This window comes from Equus przewalskii, chromosome 27 (assembly GCF_037783145.1).
Source record: "Equus przewalskii isolate Varuska chromosome 27, EquPr2, whole genome shotgun sequence".
NCBI classification, from domain to species: domain Eukaryota; kingdom Metazoa; phylum Chordata; class Mammalia; order Perissodactyla; family Equidae; genus Equus; species Equus przewalskii.
Window position 1 is genome coordinate 3,311,481 of NC_091857.1, and position 27,506 is coordinate 3,338,986.

A 27,506-nucleotide genomic window follows, 5' to 3' on the forward strand; every position below is an offset into this window, starting at 1 on the left:
AAGGAAACATGGCGGGGTGGGGACCCGTTGAGCACTTGAACCCTGTGCACTGACTTGGCACGGGAGCTCAGAGGCTTACCTGGTATCAGTTCACCTCTGTGTGGGGACAGAAAGTGCATACTCATTAGCCTGCTTGTCAAATATTGGACAAGTAGAGGCAAGCCTATCTTAAAACTGAATCTTCTGTAAGTAATTTATTTTTCTGTCTTCTCAGACAGCTCAGCTCTCTCAAGCCAGCGGAGTAGTTTCCCAACTTCCTTCTGGACCAGCTCTTACCAGTCGCCACCTGCACCCTGTTTGGGTGGCGTTCATCCTGACTTCCAGGTCACTGCACCCCCTGGCACCTTTACCGCAGCCGACCCCAACCCCTGGCCGGGACACGGCCTGCATCAGACCGGCCCAGCCCCTCCCCCTCCTGTGTCTGAGTCCTGGCACTACCCTTTGGCATCTCAGGTGAGCCCCTCCTACAGCCACATGCATGACGTGTACATGCGGCACCATCACCCCCATGCCCACATGCACCACCGCCACCACCACCACCACCACCCTCCTGCTGGCTCTGCCCTGGATCCGTCCTACGGGCCCCTGCTGATGCCGTCAGTGCGTGCAGCCAGGATACCTGCTCCCCAGTGTGATGTCGCAAAGACAGACCCGACAACAGTCACCACCGCTACCTCAGCGTGGGCTGGAGCCTTTCACGGAACCGTGGACATCGTGCCAAGTGTGGGGTTTGATACAGGTGAGCCAGGGGATTTCCATAAAGAGAAGTTGAGAAATCAATATTGAGAAATGGAGGATGTTGTAAATACTTTGAAATATTTTTTCTCTTATATGTAAAGTGAAACTTTGCCAGTATTCTTAGAGAACCTAAGCATTTTGCCACAATTCCTGTGTTCTTGCAGAAACTGCTGTGACTCGCCCAGCGAGTACAGCCTGGGAAGGGCCTGGGAGCTTTTCTCCCCTTTGACAAAGACTACCTTTCAGCTGGTGATCTGTTCCTTTGAATGGGGATCTCTAGTACCTTATGTTTCAAAGAATGGACCTTGTTCTTTAAGTCTTTCTGCGTCTGTGCTCTGTACCATGTGTAAGGCCTAAAAGAGTTCAGAAAAAGTATGTGTCAGTAGTTTTTCTTTCTCTCCTTTTTTTAGGTCTTATTAATGATTTATAAAACAAACTGCTTTCTGAGAATAGTCAATGGTCTACTCTTTTGAAAAGAAGAAAAGTATTGAAAGGAGTGGGTTTCCCTTCACTTCCCTTCCTCTTCTTTGCCTTCTCTCTTTTTCCCTTCCTTCCTCCTCATCCTTCCTCTCTTCCTCTCTCTATTTCTGTCCCTCCTTTTCTCTATTTTAAATAACACCAGACTTAAAAGACTACTATAAAGTTTATTTTCAATAGATTTAGAAAAAAGCTGGTAAGGGAAATATTTATGAACAGAGCATTTAGCTCCTCTCTGGAATTCGCTAGTTCTGAGGGCGTAGTGTTAAATGTTGGAGCTTCTTTTTGGACCAGACTAGTTATGTTAACAGTATTATTGGTTTTGAGTTCCTGACAGCACAGGCATCAGAGGCTAAAAAGACAAATCGAGTCAGTGATTACATCCCCAGACTCTGCGTTCCAGTCGCCCACCTCTGCCTCCAATCCTGGGTTCTTTTCCGGGAACACCTTGTGACATATTAGGACTCTCCTTCCAGAGGTTTAAAGAAACTCCCTCTGTCCTTGGTTTTTCTATAGTGTGCAGGAGCTTTAATTGGAATGCTGCTTCACAGCAGAGACTCCCCAGAGTAGTAAATGCCCAGGGTCAAGTGGCATTCTCCCTGACATGAGTGGAACATTCTTATCTTGGTTACTGGTTCTCTCCACTGAGCTTTCCAAGGTTGTTCATTGCCTGGCCTCACCCATTTCAGCTTCCTGTGGAGTCTCTGGGTTCAAGCTGTTTTTCTAAGCAAACTCTCAGGGGCCTTGGTTCTCCCTCTCTAAGAGAAGAGAATGTGATGGGGCTACCCACCACAGGCGCTTCTTCCTCTGCACATGCTAGCAGAGAGAAGGCAGCTCTTGAGTTGTTTGATGCCTGGGGCCTGATCTGAGTCGAGTCCCAGTTCAGTAGCTGCCATCATGTGTAGCCAGCACTTCGCGATGCCTGTGTGACCAGAGTTAACAGGGCCCTTAGCAGGGTTAACAGTGCCCTTAGCAGACAAAGGGAACGTCCTCTCCTGTCTTAGTCACTTTGGGCTGCTCTAACGGAATACCAGTCCCCGGATGCCTTAAAACAACAAGCATTTAGTTCTCAGTTCTGGAGGCTGGGGAGTCCAAAATCAGAGTACCGGCACATTTAATGTCTGGCAAGGGCCCGCTTCCTGATTCACAGACACTCTTCTCAATGTGTCCTCGCATAGTGGAAGGAACAAGGAGACTCTATGGGGTCTCCATTCATGAAGGTTCTGCTTTCATGACCTAATCACCTCCCAAACCGCCCCCCCCATACCTTCACTTTGGGCATTAGGGTTTAACATAGGAATTTTGGGGGGACACAAACATTCAGTCTATAGCACCCCCTCTGTGCATTCTGTAACATGAAGGGGAAGATGGACGTGATTGCTTGTTCTCTGCTTCTAATTCTCTGTCACTTGTTATCTACTTTTGTACTTGTCAACTTTGGTGTGGGCCTGATTCATTGACTCATTGTTCATAATTTCATCTTTAAGTAGTCACTGAGGGGGGGGAATTCATTCTCCTACCTTTTGGGAGTGGAGAAGAGAAAATTTTTGTTCTTTCTGAAGAATCTAGAGAGGACCCAAGGACCCATAGTTCTTGATACTTACTGAGCTATGAATCAACGTTCATTGAGTACCCACTATTCAAGGGACTGCCAGAGGTACTTCAGATATATCTTTTTGCTTTTAATCCCTAAACCAAGTCTGAAATAGGTCTTCTTAGATTCGTTTACAAGTAAGGAAACAGCCTTGGTTTTTCCATTTGAGAACTACTTGCCTAAATCTCAAGTGCTCAAGCTGGCTTTGAACTAAGACCTTCCCCAATCTAAGAAGTTGTGGGGGTAGCATCTCCTTGTATATATAGGTAAAATAGATTATTTATTAGGACTGTTAAATTAGACTATTAATGATTAGTAAGGAGGGATGAAGATTAACCTACTGGCTGTACGTAGTGCTCCTCTTCGTCAGTGTGGGTTTGGGATGAGGATCATGATTCATCCCTATTCCGTAGTTTTGACCCAGTTGAGAAACAAGGACAAAGGAATCAAGCAGATGAAGATCAAATTATTAGCATAATCATTGATTGGGCTGAATTGGAAATCCTAGATTAGGTTTCCTGCCTAATCTAGAGAATCAGAGAAGATTCCCATAGACATCTTCCTTGTCACACAGTTTACAGCCCCTTTTCTGTGAAAAGAGATTGCTGGTTGCTCAAATTTGCCTCTGAAAAGCATCATCTGAGGCAGGACCCTGGTGTGCTCTCCCTCCAAAGGGCAGGCACAGGAGGAGGCTGCACCTCCCTGCCTGGGGCTGGACCAAAAGGGGCAGTGGCAGGGGCTGAGCCACCTGTGCTCTTCTAACTCCAGGCATCATCTCAAATGTCACATCTCTCTTCCTTTGGGAAGAGTTACAGAGGAGTGTTTTGGGCCAGTTTCTCCAAGAAACAGACTCTAAGGTGTAGATTTGACTGTAGATAATTTATGGGGTTGTGTTCTCAGGGCAGCATCTTTGTGGGCTGTGGGAAGAATTGGGCAGGAGAAGTCTCCCTGTGATTAAGTTCAGCTGAGCCTTAGGAGATTCTTCAGGGAGCTGGGGAGCTTGGATGGCCCTTTATAATTGTCCTGTCCTGAGTTGGTGTGGATGGGCTTCTATGTCCCTGCGCTGACAAGTGATTGGATGGATTTCCCTCTGGAAAGGGGACATGGCATTAGGCAGGGTAGCTTTGCTCTCCTGAAGGCAATTCCCAAAGAGAGAAATGACTGACAGTCGTGAGCTGCCAACAGCAGGGGAATGGACGTCTCCACATGGAATGGGGAGCAATTGGTACCCCACCACAGTATCCACTACAGGAGCATGACAAGACAGTAGTAGCTACTTTTCTTCTTTTCTAACTACTGATAAAAGAACAGAAGTTTCTGTATAATAGGCCCAAGCTAAGAAGGTAGAATAGTTGAGAAGAAAGAGAGATGAGTCCCTCTATGCAGTCTATGCAACACTGACCTGACCATGCAGCCCAACCAGGGGCTCGGCCCGGGACTCAGCTCCCGTGTTGGGTGGCACTGAGCAGCCGAGGGAAGAGCCTGCAGTCAGGTGAGACCGTCATGAAACTTCTCCAAGTCCAGGTACATAGGCCACCAAAATGCAGGTCATTTTCACATTCCATTAGGAGATAAATAAGTTGATGCAGCCATTTTCAGAGCAATTTGGTAAAGGGTATGATATTTTCATCAACAGGGGAAAGGTTTAATAATTTTAGGTGCATTTTTATTTTGCAGCCGTTTAAAGAAATTGAGGAAATCTGTAGGAAATCCAAAAGGTTGGCCATGATATAAGGCTTAATGACCAGAGGAAGTTTTAGAGTATGAGATATGGTATAAACCAGGGGTCAGCAAAATTTTTCTGTAAAGGGGCTGATAGAAATACTTAATGCTTTGAGGGCATATTGTCTTTGTTGCTACTCCTCAGCTCTCCTCTTGTAGTGGAAAAGCAGCCACAGATGAAACTTAAATGGCAGAGCATGTGTCCCAATGAAACTTTTTGATGGACACTGAAGTTTGAAATTTATGTACTTTTCATGTGTCATGAAATGCTACTCTCTTTGTTTTTATTCTCTTCTTTCTCAACCATTGAAAAACGTAAAGGCCATTCTTCCCTTGTTAGCTCATGGGCTGTGTGTAGACAGTCGGTGGGCCTGATTTGGCCTGTGCAGTGTAGTTTGCTGACCCCCAGTATGGTCCTGGGTGTATAATTTTTATCTACGTACACACACAAACATGCACGTGTGCACCTGTACTCCCTCAATGAGAATTATCTGGAAGTATATGCCCCCAACTCTTAATGATCATTACTACTGGTAATTAGTGGGCGCCTAAGCATTGAATCCAGATGGCCCGATTTTATGAGCCCAGCTCTGTCGTTTACTAGCTGCAGGACTTTGGGCGAATTACTTTACCTTCTGGGTGCCTCAAGTTTTTTGTCTTTCAAAGATGCCTCCTTGGGTTGTTTTGAGGATTAAATGAGTTAATGAAGTACAACATTTACAAATGTGCCCTGCACATAATAGTTACTGTATAAATTCTAGCTATGAAGGTGGACACACTCTCACTTTTTTATCTTTTAAAATATTGTTGAGCTATATTTCACATATTATACACTACACCATTTTAAAGTGTACAATTCGGTGAGCTTTTATTATGTTCACAATGTTATGCAACCATCCCCATTATCTAATTCTGGAATGTTTCCCTCATCTCAACAAGAAATCCCATATCTCTTAGGAGTCACTCCCAGTCTTTCCCTCCCCACATGACCTTGTAACCACTAATCTACTTTCTGCCTCTATGGATTTCCTACTCTGGACATTTCATATTTATGGGGTCGCACAATGTAGCCTTTCATTTCTGCCTTCTTTCACTTGGCCTGTGTTTTCAGGATTCATCCCTGTAGCACATGTGTTTGGGGGTGGACACTATTCCGTTGTATGGATCTACCACGTTTCGTTTATCCATTCATTAGTTGGTTTGTTTCTGCTTTTTGGCTAGTAAGAATAATGCTGGAAGAACACTCGTGTACAAGTTTTTGTGTGAATATGTGTTTTCGGTTTTCTTAGGTAAATACCTAGAAGTAGAATTGTGGGGGAGAAAGACCCTCACTTTCTATTTTGTATACTTCTGTATTTCCTGAAAGTTTTTCAAAGACCATTTCCTATATCTGTAATTAATTGTTAAAAATTTATTACAGAGTGTGGTAATATAGGAATAGAATAGAGCTCTGGGGTTTGGTAGGCAAAATCCTTCCCTAAGAATGAGGTGAGATGGTCCATTTTCTCTCGGGCCCGAGCTGGGGTGAGGCGAGGGAGATGCCTCGGCACAGCGTTGGCAGGGTTCTCACTCTCAGGGTCGTGCAAGGACAGACCTCCTTAAATTTTGTACCCAAGGCGCCTCGCTTGCCTCACCCTTGTCCTGACCCTATTTTCCTGTCATGCCTGGTTCTCTCTCACTTGCTGCTCCCTCTGTTGACTAGATATTACCTACAGATACCTTGGGATGATCGGGGTGTGGGAATGATCGTAGCGCATCTGCATCTGCTCTACTTGTGAAAATCCCCATCTTTACCAAAGGGCTATTTGCACCAATCCCACCCTCAGCTTCGCCCTTTCCTTTCGCAGTCTCGAAACTGGGCTCTGTGGTTTCTGTGGGAACACTGGCTCCAGAATGTGATAATAGGGGCTTAATTGAAAAGAAGAAAGGTCACTGGTGAAGTGAATTTGTAAACGCTGCCTGCTACATACCTGTTTTGAGATCACAATCCACTTTAGCATATAAAAGGTTATTATACATTCTTCAGTGAAGAAACATGTTAAATTTAGGAGGGAATTTTTGCACTCTGATTTTCTTATGGGCATATTTCATTTTTAGCCTCTTTATTAACTTCTCATGGAGTGCTCATTGGGAAATGCTATTTCTCTTAGTTTTTTCGCCAGAATAAAAGCCGTAGTTTTCAACTTCTATCAGTAACTTTCACCTTTAAGCTGCTATGAAGAGGTATAGGTTAGGAAGGGTGAGTGGGGCCGAAGACAATAGCTAGAAAGGTAAGCTGAAGGAGGGAGGGTGCCCGGACACATAGGATTAAAGTCAGGAAGCTCAGAGGACTGAACCTGGCCCCTTTCTGTGTCAGGAAGAAGAGAGTGAAACGTGGAGGTATTTGTGATTGTGATACAACATATTATTAGATACGTATATATGAATGCAAGTGTACATCTCGTCTTGTCAGGCTCAGATCCTTTCGTGATGACATTAAGTAAATTCTGAGCTACTATTTGTCTTTCAGTGGACATAACCAAAAGATACATTTTGCTGAAATGCTGTCATTGTCATTTCCTGTTATTAGCAATAATTTACCTAATGAGAGACATACAGTGTTGCATATCCCAGCCAGTTTGAATTAAAAGTAAAAATGTGTTAATGAGGCCTTTTTACTGAATACAAAGTTGACTTTATTTATAACTTCCACTTCATCCACTGTATTTGAATTTGCCAAAAGGAAAAGTAGTCATGCCTTGTGGTGTGACTTCTCTATAAACACAGGCTGCTTGTACCTTGAGATTGTTTCATCTCTAGATTCACAGATTTATATTTCTTAGGATCCTTCATGTTATTTCACTACAATTTGTTATAAATTTATTTGCTTTGTTGTTTTGAAGCATGTCACAATAACAATATAAAATATACACGAACAGCTTAGAGTTGAGGTATATATGTTCTTTTTGCTAAGATATATTGAGAGCCTAAGATTAAAAATAAAACAATATTCTATACAATATCACAAGTTCAGGAATTCTGGGACTAAAAGGGAGTTAACATGTATCCATGTACTTCCTGCTTCTCAAAAACTTCATCATATAAGCATTAGCCACACATTTGCTAAGTAGTAGATTCGGTGAGGAAACCGTTGTATGATTCTGCCCCAGACTATAGTTATAGCCAGATATCAAGCATTATCTGGTTCGTCTCCCACTAAGGAACACATCTTCAGATATCGAGTGAAATCAAGATTATGTATCATAGAATGGGACATTGTTTCTCATTCAAAAATAAAACTACAATAGCTACCAAATGTAAAAATTAATTGCTAAGGGTAGGTTGTGAATTTTCCGTAAGTACAGGAAGCTGTGTTTCTAGTATTCTCTCAGATGTTGAGGCATAATCTGAGTTATTGCTGAAGAGACTTTCATACCAATGGGCTTCATTATCATGCAAATAGAATTACTCTGTTAAGAAACCTGGGAAACATTTTTTTGAGGACTTAAATTTTGGTAGAGATTAGGGAGCACTGAATGCCAGCAGAGAAATTGGGAGTACACATATATCCGTCTTATTTATTCTTTCCTCTTCATAGACACTTTGTGTCAGATACTGTCATAAAAGTAAGATCACTTTCTATTTTTAATTTTTTGAGAAATCTCCACACTGTTTTCCAAAGTGGCTGCACCGGTTTGCATTCCCACCAGCACTGTATGAGGGTTCCCTTCTCTCCACACCCTCTCCAACACTTGTTGTTTTTCGTCTTGGTGATTATAGCCATTACAACAGATGTAAGGTGATATCTCATTGTAGTTTTGATCTGCATTTCTCTAATAATTAGTGATGTTGAACATCCTTTCATGTGCTTGTTGGCCATCTATATATCTTCTTTGGAAAAATGTTCGTTCATATCATCTGCCCATTTTTAGATCAGGTTTTTTGTTGCTGATGTTGAGTTGTATGAGTTTTTTATATATTTTGGAAATTAACCAATCCCTTGTCAGACATATGATTTGCAAATCTTTTCTGCGAGTTGGTGGTGTGTCTTTTCATTTTGTTCATAGTTTGATAAGTAATAATGTATGCCTGCAATTACACAATGTTATAAACAATTATGACCTCAATAAAATAATTTTTTAAAAAATTAAAACCACTTTATATGGTTTTCTGAACTCTTTACGGTATAAGGCCTGTAAACTATGTAGTGTTTTTTATGCGGAAGATTAGCCCTGAGGTAAAATCTTTCGCCAATCCTCTTTTTGCTGAGGAAGATTGGCCCTGAGATAACATCTGTGCCCATCTTCCTCTATTTTATATGTGGGATGGCTGCCACAGCATGGCTTGATCAGTGGTACGTAGGTCCACACCCAGGATCCAAAACTGTGAATCCTGGGACACCGAAGTGGAGCATGTGAACCTAACTACTACCCCACCAGACTGGCCCCTGTAAACTATATTTTTTAAAAAATTCTGGTTTAATCTGAATATTTTGTGAAAGGGACATCATTCATAAATGACAAAAATTGTATTTTAATGCAGTTTAAGTTGTAATTGTTATTGCTCTAAATTGTTCTATAGTGTTCCCTTTGAAATAGGCTAATTATACTACTTCATTGGTTAAGATTCTGACGGTCAGTCTTGCTCAATCCTATAAGGATGCTTTACATTGAAATCCAGTGTAGAAACATAAATATCTTTGTTTTATCAAGTACAGGAAATAAGAAAGCAGAGTGAAAACTAGCTAATGAACCAGAGCAGCAAATGGAGACGCAATTTCTGTCCGTGAAAGAGATGGGCATCACGCGCCTGCTTGTTTTCCATCCAGCTGTGAGTTTGCTCTCTCTGGATCACATCTCAAGACTCATGCTTTCTTGTAGGTGGTCTGGTGCTGACAAACCTGGGCACAAACGTTCTCAGAATAACCTGGTTAAACTATTTTAACATTCGTTTTTAAAATTTTACTAATTTTGGAATTTAATTTGAAGTATTAAGGGTATTAAAACCGTGGAGCTTTTCATCCAACAACCTCTGGGAAATCATTTCTCTCTCTAAACATATACACTTACAAAAAAAGACTAAAGGAAACGAAGGTTATCAAAACAAGCCATTTGAATATTTACTTGATATCATCATGCTTCAATTCCAGGCTTTACAATGAAAGAGAGATGGAGTAAATTCGGAGAGAAAGCATTGGAGCGTCACAGTAATAATTAACAGGATACGATGAGTCCTATAAATAAAGCGTTAAGGTATTTTTCCTGCTGGAGAAGAGAGAGCATCAAAGTAACATATGTTATAGGGGCACAACTAAAAGCAGTTTCCTCCTGTGCCCTTCACTACTTTTCATGGGGCGTGTCTATCAGTGGTCTGAATTCTGAAGGTTATGGAGTTAGTGATTCATTGGAGTCTTTCCTGACATTATTAGCAATTTTTATAAATGAAGAGGAGATTAGAAAATTTTCTTTAAAGATGTTGTAACATAGAATAGGCAGAGAAGCTCACTTCTAATCATTCGATTTCGGCAAGTAGACACATCAAATGGCATTTTTCTATAGAGGCCAACCCCAGGACTATGTGACTTTTCAAGGGGAGTGTGCCGTTCAGTAAAGATTACAGATTTATGGATACTTACCTTGAGGGCATTATCTCAATTATAATAGTTAAAATGTTACAAAGCAGTAGTTTCAGATTAAAACAATTACTAGGCAGAATGTTTATGAACTCATACTTTCTCTTTACAGTTTATTGTGATTCAGTAACAATAAAGCCTCTAGTAATTAATGACCGATTGCTTCACGCTTTCTACAAACTGTTTTCTTTTTCTTGGGCCTATTTCATAAGCCTATTTTCCACTGAGAGAAGAAAACCACCAAAGATATGTTAAAATATTTACATACTCTTGAATGGTGTTAGTTGTATAGGGCACATGTCCAGAATGACAATTTGGTGACCAGAGGGTAATGGAAACCATCTCTGACATCCCAGCCAGGAAGGGAGAGCTGCTGGATGAAAAGTAACTGGATGGTGCATCAGAGGGAGAAATGCATTCCAGAGCACTGCCGTGAGGTTCGAGTGTTCATGGCTGGATTCTGAAGGACCTTAATGAAATTCCGCTGCCACGCAGATCGTGGCCATGCTCTCTTCTGGGCCCTCATCCTTAGAATGGTGCCATAATGTCACAACGTCCAAATCATGGGGATTTTGTCTCACAGTTCCCCCTCCTATCTTCTAAAACAAGTGCAGAAGCCTTCTGAGAAGATTCTGAATGTTTTAGGATGTATTTGCAAAATAATACAAATAATCGTGTGTGTGTATGTGAATCCTTGTAAAAGACATCTTGGTTAAAGGAAAATGCTTTTATGCTTTTTCTCATACGTTGCTGGTAGAAAATTAAAGAGTTGTAAGTTCTTTTAAAAAGTAAACTGGATAATGTATTACAGTTGAAAATACTCATAACCTTTGGCACAGCATTCTTCCTCTTGTGAGTCTATGCCACATGAATACAAGCAGTGGCGCATGAGGATATATGTACAAAATGTGTGTTGTGATGATGTTCACGGTAGCAAAACACTGGAACCAAGTGATGCTATCAAGAGGGGCATCCCTGAGTGAGTGATGTCCTATGTGGTATTGCTGTCTAAAAAAAAGATGAAGAAGAACATCTATATGCCCTTCTTGTGAAAACAAGGATGACAAGAAATCCTGTATGTGTATGTCTGTGTGGTGTGTGCATGCACGTATAATTCAATGAAAGCAGAGAAGGCTAGTTTGTCAACTTGTGTTTCCTTTTGCGGCTGAAGGTATTGGGGTCACTAATATGAATTTAAGGAGGAGAGAGGGAGGAGGAGAAAAAATATATGTCTATATACGTGTGTGTGTGTGTGTGTGTGTGTGTGTGTGTATGTGGATAAGAGAAAGAGACAGACAAGAACAGAGGAGAGAGATTGATTTTATTAATAATTTACTCCCCCCCCCCCCCGCAAATCACTTAGGGGATCATAACAATAATGGTCAATATAGGGAAATTTAATCTTTGCAGAGGTGTAGAAGTGTGTGTCCAGAGATGTGTATGGGAAAAGCAGAGAAGCAAAAAGTAGATTCCAGGACCCGGATCATCGCTTAGCTGTATCATGCTGAGCAAGTCTCATAACCTCTCCATTCCTCCTCTTCCTTAGATACAAAATTGAGATTATGCTTCCTACTCTGACACAACTGGGAGATTCTAATGCACTCATGCCCGTTGTTGTGTTTTCTAGATGGTGACACATGATGCAGAACTAAAGTTTCCATTATTCTTAATAAACATAGTACATTCCAAACAGAAAAAGAAATTCACTCTGGAGATGTGAGGCGCCAGGAAGAACTGAGATGCAAGCTTTAAATGCCTCTATCCCTTCCTGACTTTATCAAACTTAATTTGTTTCTATTTTTGAAGAATAACCATGATATTTGTTGGAGCTAAACTTCCCAGTAATGGTGTTTGCTGATATTGGCCATACAATGAAAACTGAGTGCTTTTGTAATGGTTGGGCAGACAATGGGAGAAGACAATGGGATAAAGAATCAAGAAGATAAGAATTTGAAGTGTTATTGGTATATAGAACTTTGACATTTTTGAACATAGTTTTCTCTATCTAGAACACTCTGACATGTGGAATAAAAGAGTACAAAAAAAAAAAAATAGATCCTATCCCATCGTGCTTACGTATTGCTGAGATATTTGTTCCTGTCACTCATATAGATCAAAGGAAATTTTATGTGCAGCACAAGCAACTTAGACTATGCATGTAATTAGATTCACCAAAACTCCATTAATACATGCTAATCTTTAAAACTTTTGTGAACTAAAACTGGATTCATTTTCCATTCCAGTATTAATTTTGTAAACAGGTTTCTGTTTATTGCTATATAAACTGGGTAGCATTTCTTGCTTTCTGAAGTGTTTCCTTAAAAATTGCAAGCAAAGTTAGGCATTGCTGTCATTTTTTGATTGTTTTTTTTTAAAGGAGTTGTCATCAACTAGCTGTGGTCGGGATTGGGGATTTTTCAACCTATAGCATGTCAGCCCCGGAGGCAGGTGCTTGCCTATGGGGAGAGCTATAGAGGTTCGAAACACTCCTGGGTAATTGTAATGGGACTCTAAAGGAGAATTAGTCAAAGCGCTATAAGACCTGTTTCAGGGTTTGGTGTCTTTTGTAGCAGCAAATCATCTTTTCAGCAATGCTTTGCTGTTTCTCATCTCACATACATGGGTGCAGCTAAAAGAAACAGCTTGAATGAAGAAATCCGTTGCAGAACTTGTCCCCAGACAATTTTACATCAGCTTTCAGATAGGCTACAAACGTTCTATAGAAAAATTCTATATGACCTGTGGAATTTACAGATTCTGTTTATTCTCTCTTGGGCTGCCTAACTCTTCTCTTATTGTTCTACTTATCAACAATACAAGGTTTCACAGACAGTTGTGTGTGGCCAACATGTTCCAAATTCCTTGGCAAAAAGATGACCAAAAACAAAGTCTGGCAAGAGACTGAGGAGAGGCAAAATATACCGTTTTCCTTTGGGACACAGCCTGATATACTGGAGATTTAACGTCCTAACTTTTGTCAACCCGCAGCGTGTGTGACGATGCTCGTTCTTATGGCTGCTTTGTTTGAGCATATCAGGTGACACTTAGAATCTTCATAATCATTGAAGCCCTATTTATGTTTGCTTGGATTAGACAGACTTTTCTGGAAAATGTCAGAGAGTAAGCTTGTGTTCATGTCACATATAAGTGAGATGAAAAATTACTGATGTCAATGTAGAATTGATATATGTGCAACATATCTCATTCCTACTGAATATTTTCCAAAGTGTTTTGATTTAATGGAGAGATTGATTACTTAAACCAAGTGGGCATAAAAATACATATGTATTTCTGCAGTTCTGAAGTAATTTTTAAAATTTTGGAGTCTTTGAATACCTCCTGCTGCCAGGTGCAGCGTGTCCTGGGTCGATGTTGGGTCCCTCGTTATGTTTTTACGGGTAAGCCGCGGGTCCCGATTAGCTCCTCTCCGGTTGGATTATCTATTTTTTGCATCGTAAAGCTGTCACTGCATAACCTGGAAACCTCTTTAAAGATGCATGTTTGGCTGCATTTGTTATCCAACAGATGTCTGGATAGTTAGAATCTCTTGAGAGTGTTAGAACTTGTGGTTTCAGTTACAATAAGTGATCCAAACATTTTTTGGTCTTGCTCCTCTCCAGTTCTGGGAGAAAGTCTGTAGAAGAAATTACAGAGGGTATTCCGTTTCACTCTTCCCCACCCCTTTTTCCTTTATTCTTGTCTTCAAAGTTTTTTTATATCTGCTTTTGAAATTGAGGCCACTGAATTTGTGAGCAGTGTCTCAATTCCATTCTGCACCTCCTGGTCCCGGCTTTTCTCATCTAAGAGGTTATCACATTGACATTCAAATTTTGAGCATGGTAAATTACCGCTATGATCAAAAACTACCTAACTCTGTGATTTGTTGTTTCTTTTTGTCCACAAGGTCAGTTTTACAATGACTGGTGTAGACTTGTATCTCCGTATCCTGATGCTTAGAGTACTTGCCAATCTTCCTTCAAACTGGGCATTTTAACTTGCGCTAGGCTGAAGAAGTGGGTGTCGCTAAAGACAAAGGCTGGAGATTCTGTGCATGAGAGAGCTTGTGGTTTCAGAGGGAGGAAGGTTCTGAGAGGGCGGGTAGGCTAAGGGGGCTTGCCATCTGGGCCAGGAGCAGCGGGAAACACCTGGGCACTGAACTGCCTGTCACCTGCAGTGTTCGCCTCAGGTGTGCAGGTGCTATGCTGCTTGTAATAACGTAGTGAGTTATGGTCTACAAGTGTTACCCGGTTCAGTGGGTTTTACTTTTCTACTCCTCTTTTGAATCTGAACTTCAAGATATTTTGACAAGTTCAGACAGTTTTCATCTCATTGTTTCTGACAGTCCTACTACATGGAGATGTTAAGTCAATTCTAAATGTCCCTTGAGAAAAACATCTCTACACAGAGTAAAACCTCCCTCTGCCAATAAATTATTACACTGTAATAGTTATATCTTTTATCATTGGTTTAGTGTGCAAGAGTTGTAATGGTAAGAGGTAACTGTAGTTCAAGTGTCATAATAAATTTAGTCTTTGGCTTGGTTCAAATGTATCTTATTTGTGATGACTTTAAAAAATTATTATCCAACATGTAAGTACTAAGTATGGAGGTGCCTAGTGCTCATCAAACTGGCAAAAATATTTGGAATACATGGGAAAAAATGCAGATATACATAATATACAGAAAGCACTTAGAAATCAATGAGGAAATTGCTTTCTTAAAAGCATAGAAACTTGGCCAAAGATAAAGCGCAGAGAAGGAAATGCCAAAATCACATAATGTTCAGCCTCACTAATACTGACAGAAATGCAAATTGGAACAATTAGATACTTTTAATCTGTAGTAATGATAGTAAATAGTAAAAGAAAAAATGAACATTGGTACAAATTTCCTGAAACATTTAGCACCCACAATGAGATAGTAAATGTAAATGTAGATATATGCTTGGGTTCACCAATTATACAAACATATTTTCGGGAATTTATCTTATCTACCAAAATATTCACATAAGTAACAAGTATATTGTATATGTGTGTGTGTATCCAAACTGTGGGCATCTGTAGAGAGTTGGGTAATTTATGATATAGGGTGGAATGAATATTGTACAGCCTTCCAAAGGGTTGACCTGCATGTACTGACACGGAATGGTTTTCCAAGATGATCTTGCTGGTGAAATAAGCATGTTCAGCACAATATAAATAGTGGTGTGAGGACATATGTGCACCCGGAGTGTCCTCGACAAGCTGTGTGATTATGCGATATTGTGTAGAACTTTTTACTTTCTAAATACTCCTTATCTTGATTTTTAAACAAGAAGTCTATGATATTTTAAAATTTTAAAAAAAGATATTTTTAAAAAAGAATGAAGGGGGGTCTCCATGGTGATTAAACATGATCTATCTTGATATTCCCCTGAAATGAAATCGTAGTTCCCAAATTGGATAGCTCTTGCTCTCATTTTTTTCCTCTATGTTAGTGTTAAGGTGCTACCCCCACATAGATCTTATTTAGAAATTGTTAACTGGCATTTAAACTGATTGCCCCAGGGCTCAGACTAACAAATGCGGTTGGATGATCATTACCAGTGATAATGTTATAAAGTAGGAGAAGATAATACGACTGTCTCTTGGATTGCTTTGTGATCATTTGTCAAGTGTCCGTGTTAGATGTCAAGTTGTTGATGAAAGTTGAGTGTTTTGGTCTAACATCCAACACGGTGTTGTAGCTATTTATATTTGTAATAAATATGACTTATCTTTATTAAAGCAGGAACGAAGCAGGGGATTCATTTTTAGGAATAAGCTACCAGCTTCTTTTGGTCTAATAGCAAACATTCTGATCCAAAAGGGTTTCTAGACTCTTAATATCTGTGAAATGAAAAGTTTCTATTTATTCACTTAAGTACTTTAGTTTTAGGTCATAAGATATCCTACCCACACTTCCATGTTTTATGTTCGTCTCTTTCTTCTTCTCTTTTTATCAATAGCATGTTCCTCAGTGTGTGGTTACCACGTTACCTCTTTTATCTCCAGCAATAAAATTAATTGGAAGCATATTCAGCTTCCTTAAGAGCATAGTCAATGTTATTGTCAAGTGATGGCACTTCCTTGCGAGGAGGATGAGCTTTTCTGGTGAATATGACTGACAATCAAACAGCCACTGAAGCTCAGTGGTCCTGGAGTATAACTTTTCAGTAACCCAATTTAGTATTTATTTCTACCCAAAAGCAGAAAACTTAAGCTCATCAATTCTGAGTATTCTTAGTCCAACCCAAGGATCTCTCCATTGCTCTCATTTTAAAACAATGTTGCGTTTGGAGCTGAGCCCTCTTCTCAGATTCTTCCCTTGCCCTCTCCGTGGGATTGCCTCTGGATTCCTAGAGTCAGTCACATCACAAAAGTTGTCAGTTAAGAGGTTGCTGTCTGCTTCTTGGTCCTGTCATTTCATTCCTACCCTGGCCTTTGTTTTCAAACCTATCCCTTCCCCCAGCTCTCTTACTCAGTGCCTTCTCTGTGCAGGACTCCCCCGCTAATGACTGATTTAAGTAGCTTCCTAGTGTTTGTGATCCCTCCAAGATATTCAACTGGGCTGGCCCGTGCCATTTCTTCTGCCGTGGGGCACCCACAACATAGATAGGGGACGAACTAGCAGACCCACCAGAATTCTCTCTGAGAGAATTCCTGTGCCCTTCTTGAGGGGCCTACGGAATGTTAGGATCTTTTCGCAAGACACCTAGGGGTTGAGGGAAGCTTGGGAGGGGGAGGTCTCCAGGCTTTTCATGCTGGGACACACCCTGTTGCCATCTGTACTTCCTTATTCCCAGAGCCTTTTGCAACAGGTGAATCTGTGAAGCTGTTGCCTCCCAAAAATCTCACCTCAAAAATCAGACAATGAGGAGCCAGCCCAGTGGCTCAGCGGTTGAGTTCGCACATTCGGCTTCTGTGGCCCCGGGGTTCGCTGGTTTGGATCCTGGGTGTGGACATGGCACCACTTGGCAAGCCGTGCTGTGGTGGGCATCCCACATATAAAGTAGAGGAAGACGGGTATGGATGTTAGCTCAGGGCCAGTCTTCCTTAGCAAAAAGAGGAGGATTGGTAACAGTTAGCTCAGGGCTAATCTTCCTCAAAAATAAAAAATCAGACAATGAGCTCAAATGCCTTGCTATATAGTCAGATTCTTTATATTTTAAAGGGAAATCATATTATGATCTTCCTTGACCAAGACTTCTCTCCTGCTCCTAATTATACTACATTTCTTTTCTGTGTTTATACTTCCTTTGCTCTCTTCCTTGGTCTGGAGGGCTTTTTCCTTTTCTTTTGCTGGTCAGGAGGAGTGGTGTTGGAATTGAAGTGAGGAACTGGGTCTGTGGCTTACATTTCCTCTCACACCTTTCTCCTAGCTGAATTCCAGACACTCAAACTCTGAAGCCAGAAACGTGATGTCTTTGTTCTCTGGTCCCATTTCTGACAACCACCTCATGAGCCAAATGGCCATCCTGTGTCTTCACTGTTCACACTGAGGAAGTCTGGTTGGGGAGGAGGGGCAAGGTGGTTGTATCAAAGACACATCAAAAAGCACATCGCTTAATATGACATATCCTATTACGAGTGGAGTAGTCTTCATCTGAACTATAACACACTACTGTGTAATCATTTACTGTGTCTTAGGGAAAACATTGTAGATGAATAGTTTAAAAAAATCACAAAGAGAGCTATTTTGTAAATGCTGATATCAGTTCTGTTAAATGAAGGGGTTTTTAAACAGTGCAAAAAGGAATATAGAAACTGGATTAACTTTTCCTCGAGTTGATTTAATGAAAGGATCTTGACTTGTGAGTTGCCAGAGTATAGGCTAGTGCCATGTCTACAGCCACTGTAGTCCACACAGGGGCAGCCGTCCCTGCTCTGGTTAAGACCATTGACTCTGATATCAGACCACCTTGTTTTCAGTACTAGCCCTACCGCTTAATAGTTGCATAGCTTCTCCTACCCCAATTTTCTCGTGTGTAAAATGGATATTATTGTAACATGGTTGGGAGCATTTAATGAGAGATTTCATGTAAAGCGTTTCTCACAGTGCCTGGCATATTCAGACCTAAGAAAATGTTCACTCACATCATTTTTATGATGTTTATCTTCCTTTCTTCTGAAATCTCATAGACTAAACAATAGAACTAAAACTGAGTTACTAATATTGAGAAGATAAACATGGGTAATTTCAAACAGCCAGCGGAGAGATTTCAGGGTGTGTTATGAACTAATTTCACGTAAGTTTGAGCTAGGGAAGTGAGAAGGCAAAAAAGCCTGAATAGAAGCAAAATTATAGCAGAGTGGATTTTGTGTTCTGGTAAGAAAATCTGAGGAAATCCCAAATATATGTAGATCACATAGGGATCATGGGTTAACGATCTTGTCCCCTTTAACCCTTGCTGGGAAAACTAAATGTGCTGACTGGCTCTTAAATATCCTGATCTGCCCTCATCACGGTCTAACAAGAAAAATCATAGCCCTGCTTCTCTGTTGAAACTTAGTAGGGTTTTTTGTGGTAGTTCATTTTCTTGCGCTTTACTTATGCCTTTTTTTTGAAATTTACAAGTGTGAATATCTGCTAATTAAAGAAAGGTTTTGATTTATGTCCCAACACCAAGAAGAATCTAAACCACAAGGACTACATTAAATATTTAATATATTGCAGGCCATAGATGATTTGATTGTTTTAAGGTTTCCATTGGAGTAATGCAAAAACTTGGAAACAAAAAAATTCAAGAGATGAAGTTATAATGAGAGAATGCTTTCTGTTATTCAGGTTGGAAAATTTAGGGCCATGTTAAGTAATGCAGTACTTGTCCACAGAAAAAGGCTAACATGATTTTGACAGAGTCATATGTCTTTGCAAAGTAAACTAGGGATTGCCTTTATTTAAGAGGAAAAAAAGATACTCAAGCCACTTGATGATTCCAACACTATTTATGACTTGCAGTGCTGACATTCTATAGATTGATGGACGCTTCAAGTGTGGAAATACTGAGTCATGTAGAAGATGAGATGTTTTAATAATGAAAACAATATTTATGCAGTCAGCAGATTGTCAGTTAAGGTGGTTTAGATTATAAGAGTCACCCGACAGAGACTATGTCAGGTTGCAAATTATTCTCACCACAAAATCGTTCAAAATTGAGTAAAGCAAACTTGGGGAGAATTGGTATACCCCAGATCCTTTTTATTCCTCTTTCCTCCCTCTCTTCCTCCTCTTTATCCCCCTCCTCTTCTTCTTTTGAAATGGGAAAGGAAAACTATTGACTTTGTATCTAAATATGATGCTAGTACACAGAAAAAACAAATTAAGATGGAACTAATCTTTTAGCCTTCAGGAAGAGTTGCTTTTTGCCAGTACACAAATGGGGTAGACCATGGATAGTGCCCTGGGGTTCTGTGAGGTGCTACATTGTCTCCTTCTATTTGTTCTCTCTACTTTCATGTAATCTGTTTTGTAGATTGTCTTAATGTCTCCCATGAACTACTGACTAATTGTGTCTGTTTTGTAATGACACCCATTGTTTTATAAAATTCTTTGACAAGTTGAGGGACAAGAAATGAAATCACTGCAGCTGTTTTAGTTACAATTACAATTTGAAACCATACTGGCTCGTTGAACTATTCAATTTACGACATCTGGCCCAGACTTAACAACAGTTCTGGATCAAGGATCCAGAAGACAGCCCCCAATCCTAGCACCCCCACGACAGCAACCACACTGCATTTCTACTCGCTTGTTTAATAGCCTCACCTTCATGTTTTGATACTTGGTTTTAAACAACTTAAGAGCACTATTTTTCTGAGTCTTTACTCTTCCAAACGATTATGCCTCAGGACAAAAATAAAGGAAGCTGAAGAAAGCGACTTCAAGAGGGTGTAAACTGATGGTGCTTTGCTAATTGCCAATATCAGAAATTAGTCAATTTACTATTTTAGAACCAGATCAGTCACATTTTCTGGGTCTTCTCTTTGATAAACTTCTTCCTAATCATTTTAGCTTTGAATTGGTGTTCATACATATTTGCATATTTGCCTTTTTCATTTTTTTTAAAACTTACTGTAAATTTTATTTTCTTGCTATGAAGTGTGGATTTTCATAAGCCATCTTAAATACTTTCTGGAGGAAGATGCACTAAAAATAAGTAAATTTATAAATGGAATATAGGTTTGTGCTATTAGCTATGAACCAACTATATCTATTTTACTGACAATACCAGATTCGGTTTTTAACCATGCCTAATTGCTCACTATAATTTATTAGCAATCCTGTTACGGAATACATTTCCAAATAACACTAGAATTTATTTACTACCGTAGTCCAAAGGTGTCATTCTGACAGTTGCTGAAAAAGTATTAACTGAAGTGCTGCCTAAATGTCCAAAGATTGGTTACATTTTTTTGCCCCAGTATCAGTTCGTTTTGAAATTAGAGATGAAAAAGTTTCGTTTATATTATTTTATATTTCTATTCACTTATACTCCAAGAAAATAAAAACCACAGTAAGAATTTGTACTGTAGAAATAGCACTGTTCTAGTCTACAGTTTTTGTCACCGACTGTGTTGGTTGGCTTTTTGAAAATTGTGAACTCAAGCACAGAATTTCCTTAGAGATCAGGTCTTCCTTGGGTCATGCCTCACAGTTGCCTAGATTGTATTTTTGGTTTCTGTATGCAATGTATTACAGATTATGTCCATTTATGAGTGCTGCATGTGTGAATGCCTTTTGTCTTTCTCCTTGTCACCTTTTCTAGGTCTACAGCATCAAGACAAGAGCAAGGAATCACCATGGTACTGAAACTCACGGTCTTAGCAAGTCAGGTTGGAGCGTGAATCCATGGGCCCACTGGGAAAAGAGGCTGCCAGGGCTTCCCGTTCTGCAGTGGGACACAATAGACATGCAAGGAGAAGAGGAAGTGCCAGCCACTGACTTTGGTTTGAGCCTTTTCTTGAGAAAGCAGAGTGGGTACTAGACATTAAAGAAAGCATTTTTGTTTGTTTTTTTCCCTCATCTGAGCCTTTGCCAACTGTACAACTCTCTTTTTTTGTCTTACTTTTATCAATGTATGGTTTAATTTTTGTTTGATTTTGATTTTTTTTTCTTTTGGAACCAACCACCTTGTCATGAAAAGATGAAACACGAATGAAAATGCTCAGTCTTTCAGGAATACAGTTTTGTAGCTCTGTGTGCATCTATTTTTGTAGAAATACAGAAAGTTTGATTTAGCATTGATGGGCTATTTTTGAGGGATGTATTTTTTTTAATATTGTAAAAATTGTTAAGTTCTGTTTAAAGAACTTGCTCTCAGAGAAGCACTGGCAAAAATGTTTAAAATGCTTGTCTTTAAGATGTCTGTGAGATGCTCTGTGCTTTCCAGGTTACCTCAAGTGTTTGATAGTTCCTCTTTTTGACAAAAGTAGCACCGTAGCCAAGCCAATATAGTATTGTTTTACATTAAATCTCAGTGAAGATTTAATTTCATGCCAGCTCACTTAGCGTAGAATTACATGGTTAGCTTGAAAAGGAACATTTTAATGACCACACTATAGAAAGGATATTTCCTGGCTTTGATATCTTCCAAAGAGGACTTGGAGGCTGACTAAGAAGAAAGTTTGCGTAAACTTTCACTCAAATGGAAAGTTTGCTGGAGTCTATAATTCCCTTTCTAGTCCATCCAACTTTGATAAGTGAACCAGAGTTTATATTCAACTACTGGGGAAAAAAATGCATTTAACAATGCCACCTGTGAATGTCAGTGACTTATTTTCCTTGTTGCTAGTTATTCATTCACGGCAATTTTTAAAGTTGTATTTTAAGCGGATTATTTTTTTCCTGGAGATAGTTTGAAGTGATAATATTTGGAAAAGTACTAGACTCATCACAAAGCCTTTAATTCAGTGGCTATTTCTGATAATGTTACCCATCATTGTAAATTGAAAAATAATATATTTTATATGTAATTTTTTAAACCTAGGTTTTTGCAGGTTTTTTTTTTTTTTTGGTTTAAATCTGGTTTTAGGTGATTTAATTCTTTTAAAAAAATTTATGGCAAAGTGAAATTTAAAATGGGATTTATATCACAGTTCCTGAAATTAGGTTAACAAATTGACAATTTATTATTTGAAATTTATTATTGAAAACCCAGGATTCAGCTTGACATGGCCCTCAGGATTTAAATAGGGTGAAGTTGGAATTATCATTAAGCCTCAGGAAAAGATTAAGATTATGAAAGTAGCAGTTATTGGTATTTTAGGGACTTTCAATGCAGAGTCCGTCCTTTCAGCTGCTCCCAGGGATGGGTCATGTCATGCTAAGAAGTTAGTGTTATATAGAAGTTTTGATTTGGTAAAGAAGTTTCTCAAGTTTCCCCCATCCCTGTCCCCACCCATGTGAAATACAAAGTTTAGTGAAATACCACTTTCCATCTTAAATTATGTGTGTGGACATTTTAGATATAAGAACTTCCACTTAGCTAGGCAGAGTTCTCACAGATAATTTTCAAACATTTCTCTTAGTTCTATTTTATGCATTAGTTTTCTTTCCTGGTGCATCTTGTGAGTTATGATCTATGCACTCTCTTGTATTCTCATCACTCCATTCATTGCTTCTCGTAACCAGAATCTCCTTAACACAACATGTACATTTTTACCTAATGTAAGGCCCGTACTTAAAGTATCTCCCACTTACTAAAGACATGAACATAGATTTTCAGGGACTGGCTTGGTCACATTATCTACGATTTGATTTGATAGAATTGTTTGTAATTTGCCCAAATCTATGGAGCACAGAGTTGAATGAATCTATAAAACTGGTTTCATCTTGTGTCCTCCTGAGTTTTCAAAGACAAGTAGTTGGCAGTTCCCATGGGATGGCTCACTGGGGGTTATTTATTTTCCTCCTCTTGGAATATATTAACCTCCTTTGCAGTTTCTCTGAAACAGCATTGTACTTTGACTCAGTCAGATCATTCTATTTTATTTTCCCAGTTGAGAGGAGAAGAAAGGTAGTCCCTCTTTGCTCCTTTCCTTATTTTCCACTGGATTGAGGTGAAGGAGAGAGCAGACAGTTAGATAGCTTATCCCTGAAGTTAGACTCTGCTCTGTGTTAACTATCCGATGAAACATTCCTTGGCTCTGGGGGCCCAAGAAAACTTTGGGAGCTGAATTCTCCTGAACACAGGAAAGATTTAGAAGTGAGATTCCCCTGTTGAGAACAGGCCCAGGTATTGTTAGCATATTGCAAGGGTTGGATCCTTGTCTATACAAGTTGTGGATCAAAATCTAAGTTAAAAGAGAATGAGTGCATGTCTCCAAAATTGTCTGGCATCCCCTTGCTATGACCATATTACCATTACCACTAGAAGTCATAGAAGAGAATGAGTTGTAATTTAGCATGATCTTCTGAATTTATTTCAAGTTTCACATGCTATCTCTGAGTCTGATTTTCTGACTTCAAAATGATTCTGTTGCATTTGGAGGCTTCCAGACTGCCCAAGTGAGGGCTCCGACTTCCCTCCCCAATTTCATCTGGAACCATTTCACCTTTGGCTATTTTACAAATTAGACTTTCTTTGAGCTGTCTAAAGATCTGTAAACTAGACCCTAGAAAATCATCTCATTTATTGGACATCTAATCTATGCTTCGACCACTAAATTATCGTAAGTGAAGGAACAACATAATAGTGACAGGTTAGATCCTAACAGATTATTTGGTCCCTCATTGTTTATTTGAAAAAAGCCTCTAAACTTTTTAAAAACCAGTGTTTCTTCTTAAGAACCGTCCCCTCCTAACTTTCTCCTCTAATGTTTTTCCTTCTCTTTCCCTTAAAATTATTTACCTTATTATTTTAAGCCAAATTGGCCAGGATTGCTTTAAAGTTTGCAAATGAGAACGTAGTGAGTTGCAAATAATTGGGGAATTTATTTCTTTAACTTTATAACAGACTTTTTAAAAAAACAAATTCTGAGAACTGGCATAAAAAATGCCCTTGATGAGCTTGTTATTCATTCTGCACATAGAATTTGCCCATTCCTATTCTAAGACCTGCAGGATATCTATCACAATCTAGCTTTTGCATTTACTATCTGGTTGTGGTAATCATAAACTATATTTCAAAAAACTGCATTCTATCTCATACTGAAGGTCCGTTTGGTACACAATGTTTGCTGAATTAAGTCAATGGGGCAGTGGCATTAAGTGGTGGAAAAGGAAAGTATTTATGGTAGAATTCTGACTGGGGGATGAATAGAGAAGCAGAATGAATGAATGCAGAGAGCATTGGCTTGGACATTAGGTCATTCTCTGAATTCCGGCTTAGGCACTGTTAGATGTGTATGATCTGGGGCTTCATTCATTTATCTCATGTGTAAAGTGAGATAATGATACATAACTGGCAGGCTGTGAAGGTTGGAAATCATATGTATATATGATCAATCATCTGGCTTATAGTAGATGTTCAGTAAATGACAGCTACCACAAATGTCTATCAGTTGAGTAGGTAGATGATAAAACTGAGCTCCTGAATGTCCCTTCTCTTTACTTTTCACACCCGTTTCTGCAGCAATCAAATAGATACATGACTGTGCTTTTCCACAAGAAAAAGTTGCAAGAGAATCTTTGTCTTCTACTAGGTGTTGAAGATAAAATGTAAATTTCTTAATTATCTCTGACATTTTACTGTGCCATTTATGAAGGAAAATAAATTACCTCTTAGCGGTGTGTAGGTCTAACTCTGACTTTTCTTACCTATTCCAAAATTTTATTCATCCAGGACCCTATGTATTATTGTCTCAAAAATTAAGGCAACAGTTGTATTAAATCACCAAAGTTTTTGTTTTTCAGTTATATTTTGGGCTTCCTTAGCACCTGGAATAAAAACATCTCTTTTGAAGTTATTGGAGTTTTTTTACTTGCCTTGGAGGAAAAAATTGCAAATATGGTGGAAAAAAATCCTCCGCATGAAAAGAGGAGGAAAAAAACAACCCTTTACGGTCTCAGTCAGCAGATTTACTCTACTTTGAGAAAAAAAAGAAGCAACTTTATTGGAAGCAGATGTTGACACTGTGTCAGTTATTGGATGGAAAGAGTTCCCTAGAACCGCCGCGCTTACAGAGGGGTACTGACGGCAGTTCGAACGCGTGTGATGCATCGCCTTCGCGGCGGACAGGAGGACGGCAGGAGCGTGACAGCGCAGGGGACCGAGACTGTCAGCCTGCCAATTGTAATGGACGGGACCCCAGGGACTCGGTTTTGGTTTTTACTTTCCACTAGGATAAAAGACACACCTTTCAGAAAATTTAAGGCTTATTTGAGAGAAATTAAAGTTTACTCTCTAAACATGGCCCAAGAGCCCTTAAATCTATTATTAAAGCATTAAAACTATTATTAAAGTCGTTTTAGAAAAATCGGGTTAAAGTTTTAGTTCCATAATGTAGAAGACGAGTATGAAAACTACACAAAAGTCGATGACTCTGGGGATTGGCGCATGGGTGGGGCCTGCGAGGAGGCTCAGTCTGAACAGCTTCAAATGTTGATCACCTCGGTAACACGATCGTGGAGACTGCTCACAGAACAGACTCAGAATTTTTTCAGTAGGTTTTCTTTTAGTGCTCTCTTAGAAGTTTACTCTGTATACTTTTCCAAAGTATAGAAATAGTCATTATTATTAAAATATTGTAATTTTCTTATTTTTTATTGTCCCTTGTGCTTTTACGTTTGTTTGAAAAATATTTTTATAGTTTCAAATAATTGATCAAACTAGTGTTCCCTTGAAATAACAAATTAATTTGATCAAATAAATTTATCTGAATTTCCTTTTAAAGTTGCAAGAAATACTGATTAAGTGTAATTTACCAATTCCATTGTGTAAGTAAACAGTGACGCCTCCGAGAAAAGGGCAGGTCACCATCAATTAGCTTCCTTTGTAACAATTTGTGGACTACTAAATTTCGACCTAAGAATGACTCTTTTAGAATACAAGATTCTTTAATTAGTTTTTTTTGGTATATGCATAAGATGTGAACTTTTCTAATGATGTCTCTTTATACTAATGGAGATGTACATTTTATATGCTGTGGCTAGGGCAAAATTTAATAACGATTATTTACACACTTGATTTAATTTCTTAGGATATTTACAATCTTGGATATTATATCTGATTTAAGAATACTATTCCCTACATTTTTCTGGATGTACAACATATGGAAGGGTTTTCATGTGAATTATTTGTATCATTTTAAAGTGCATATATGGAAAGGGAAAAACATGGGTTCATTTTGTTTTCATCATATAAATCTAGATAAGGTGAAATACTTTTATAAAAAAATATGGTGAACTTTATATTTGTCACTTGATTAGGTAAATTGAAAGCTAATAATAGAAATATTATCTTACAACATTGAAATACAATGAAATTCCAGATTTGTTCGTTCCATGAGCAGTTTTATATTAACTTTACGTTTCCAGAAAAAGAAATTGACTAGTCTTAACTATGTTGTCATTCTTAATTTACAGGAAAATATATAATTCATAAAACCTTTGGCTTTACAAGCTAATTATAAAATCATAAATTTTTTCTGGTTTTCTTGGGGTTCAGGAGGGAGACATTTTAGTGTTTCTATTCATTCCTCAAATACAGGTCACCTAACCGTATCAGTGATATAAGATGATGGAGGACTTTGTAATAAAAACAGATGTCATCTTCAATTTGTTCAATAAATAATTTAATGTGAACTTAATGTTTATATTTTAATGTACCATTTGATTTTGTCTGCCTTTCTTGACAATTAACTAAAGGTCTCTGTTTTCTTCTTATTCAATTAAGCAACTTATAAATATCTTTGGAAATTAAAATGTCGTAGTTTTTTTGTGCATGAGGTTAATTTCAGGAGACAAGGAATTTACATGTTACAGTGAGGAGTGGGTTATAAAATGAGTGTTTATAATGGAAGAGCAAGTGAAATGAGCTATGTTAATTACATAACAGCAAGAGGCTTGTGAATTTTCTAATAAGATGCTTCTAAAGTTACCGGTTACTCTTTGGGAGAGGTGTTTTTTGTTGCTTCATTTTTACCATTGTTATATGGAATTTGCTATAAGTAGTATGGAAAAACCAACAAAACTTTCCTAACAATTCATTGACATTGAAGAAGTGTACCTAGAAAAAAGAACTCCAAGACCTTATATTTTTAAAGGCAGCTAGAGTTTCTCTACACGGCCCTCTATTTTCTTATTAAGTGAATCTTTAATGTGAAAGTGCGAAGTCTGGAAATCAGTATTGAACTCAGTAGACTCTGCAGCATTACAGGTGAAATGATTTGGCACAGACTTCTT

The 27,506-nt window shown here is 38.9% G+C and overlaps 1 protein-coding gene across 4 annotated transcripts in view; it reads left to right on the forward strand.

The window, feature by feature from the left end:
• VGLL3 (vestigial like family member 3) overlaps nucleotides 1–27,026 on the forward strand; it is a 54,779-nt gene extending 27,753 nt beyond the window's left edge. For all 4 annotated transcript variants that reach the window (XM_070597370.1, XM_070597372.1, XM_070597369.1 and 1 more), the window contains exons 3-4: nucleotides 215–739; nucleotides 20,929–27,026. In XM_070597370.1, the coding sequence (XP_070453471.1) occupies nucleotides 215–739; nucleotides 20,929–20,972 (569 nt within the window). In that variant the 3' untranslated portion in view covers nucleotides 20,973–27,026. The remainder of the gene's footprint in view (nucleotides 1–214; nucleotides 740–20,928) is intronic.
• The last annotated feature ends 480 nt before the right edge of the window (nucleotides 27,027–27,506 follow it).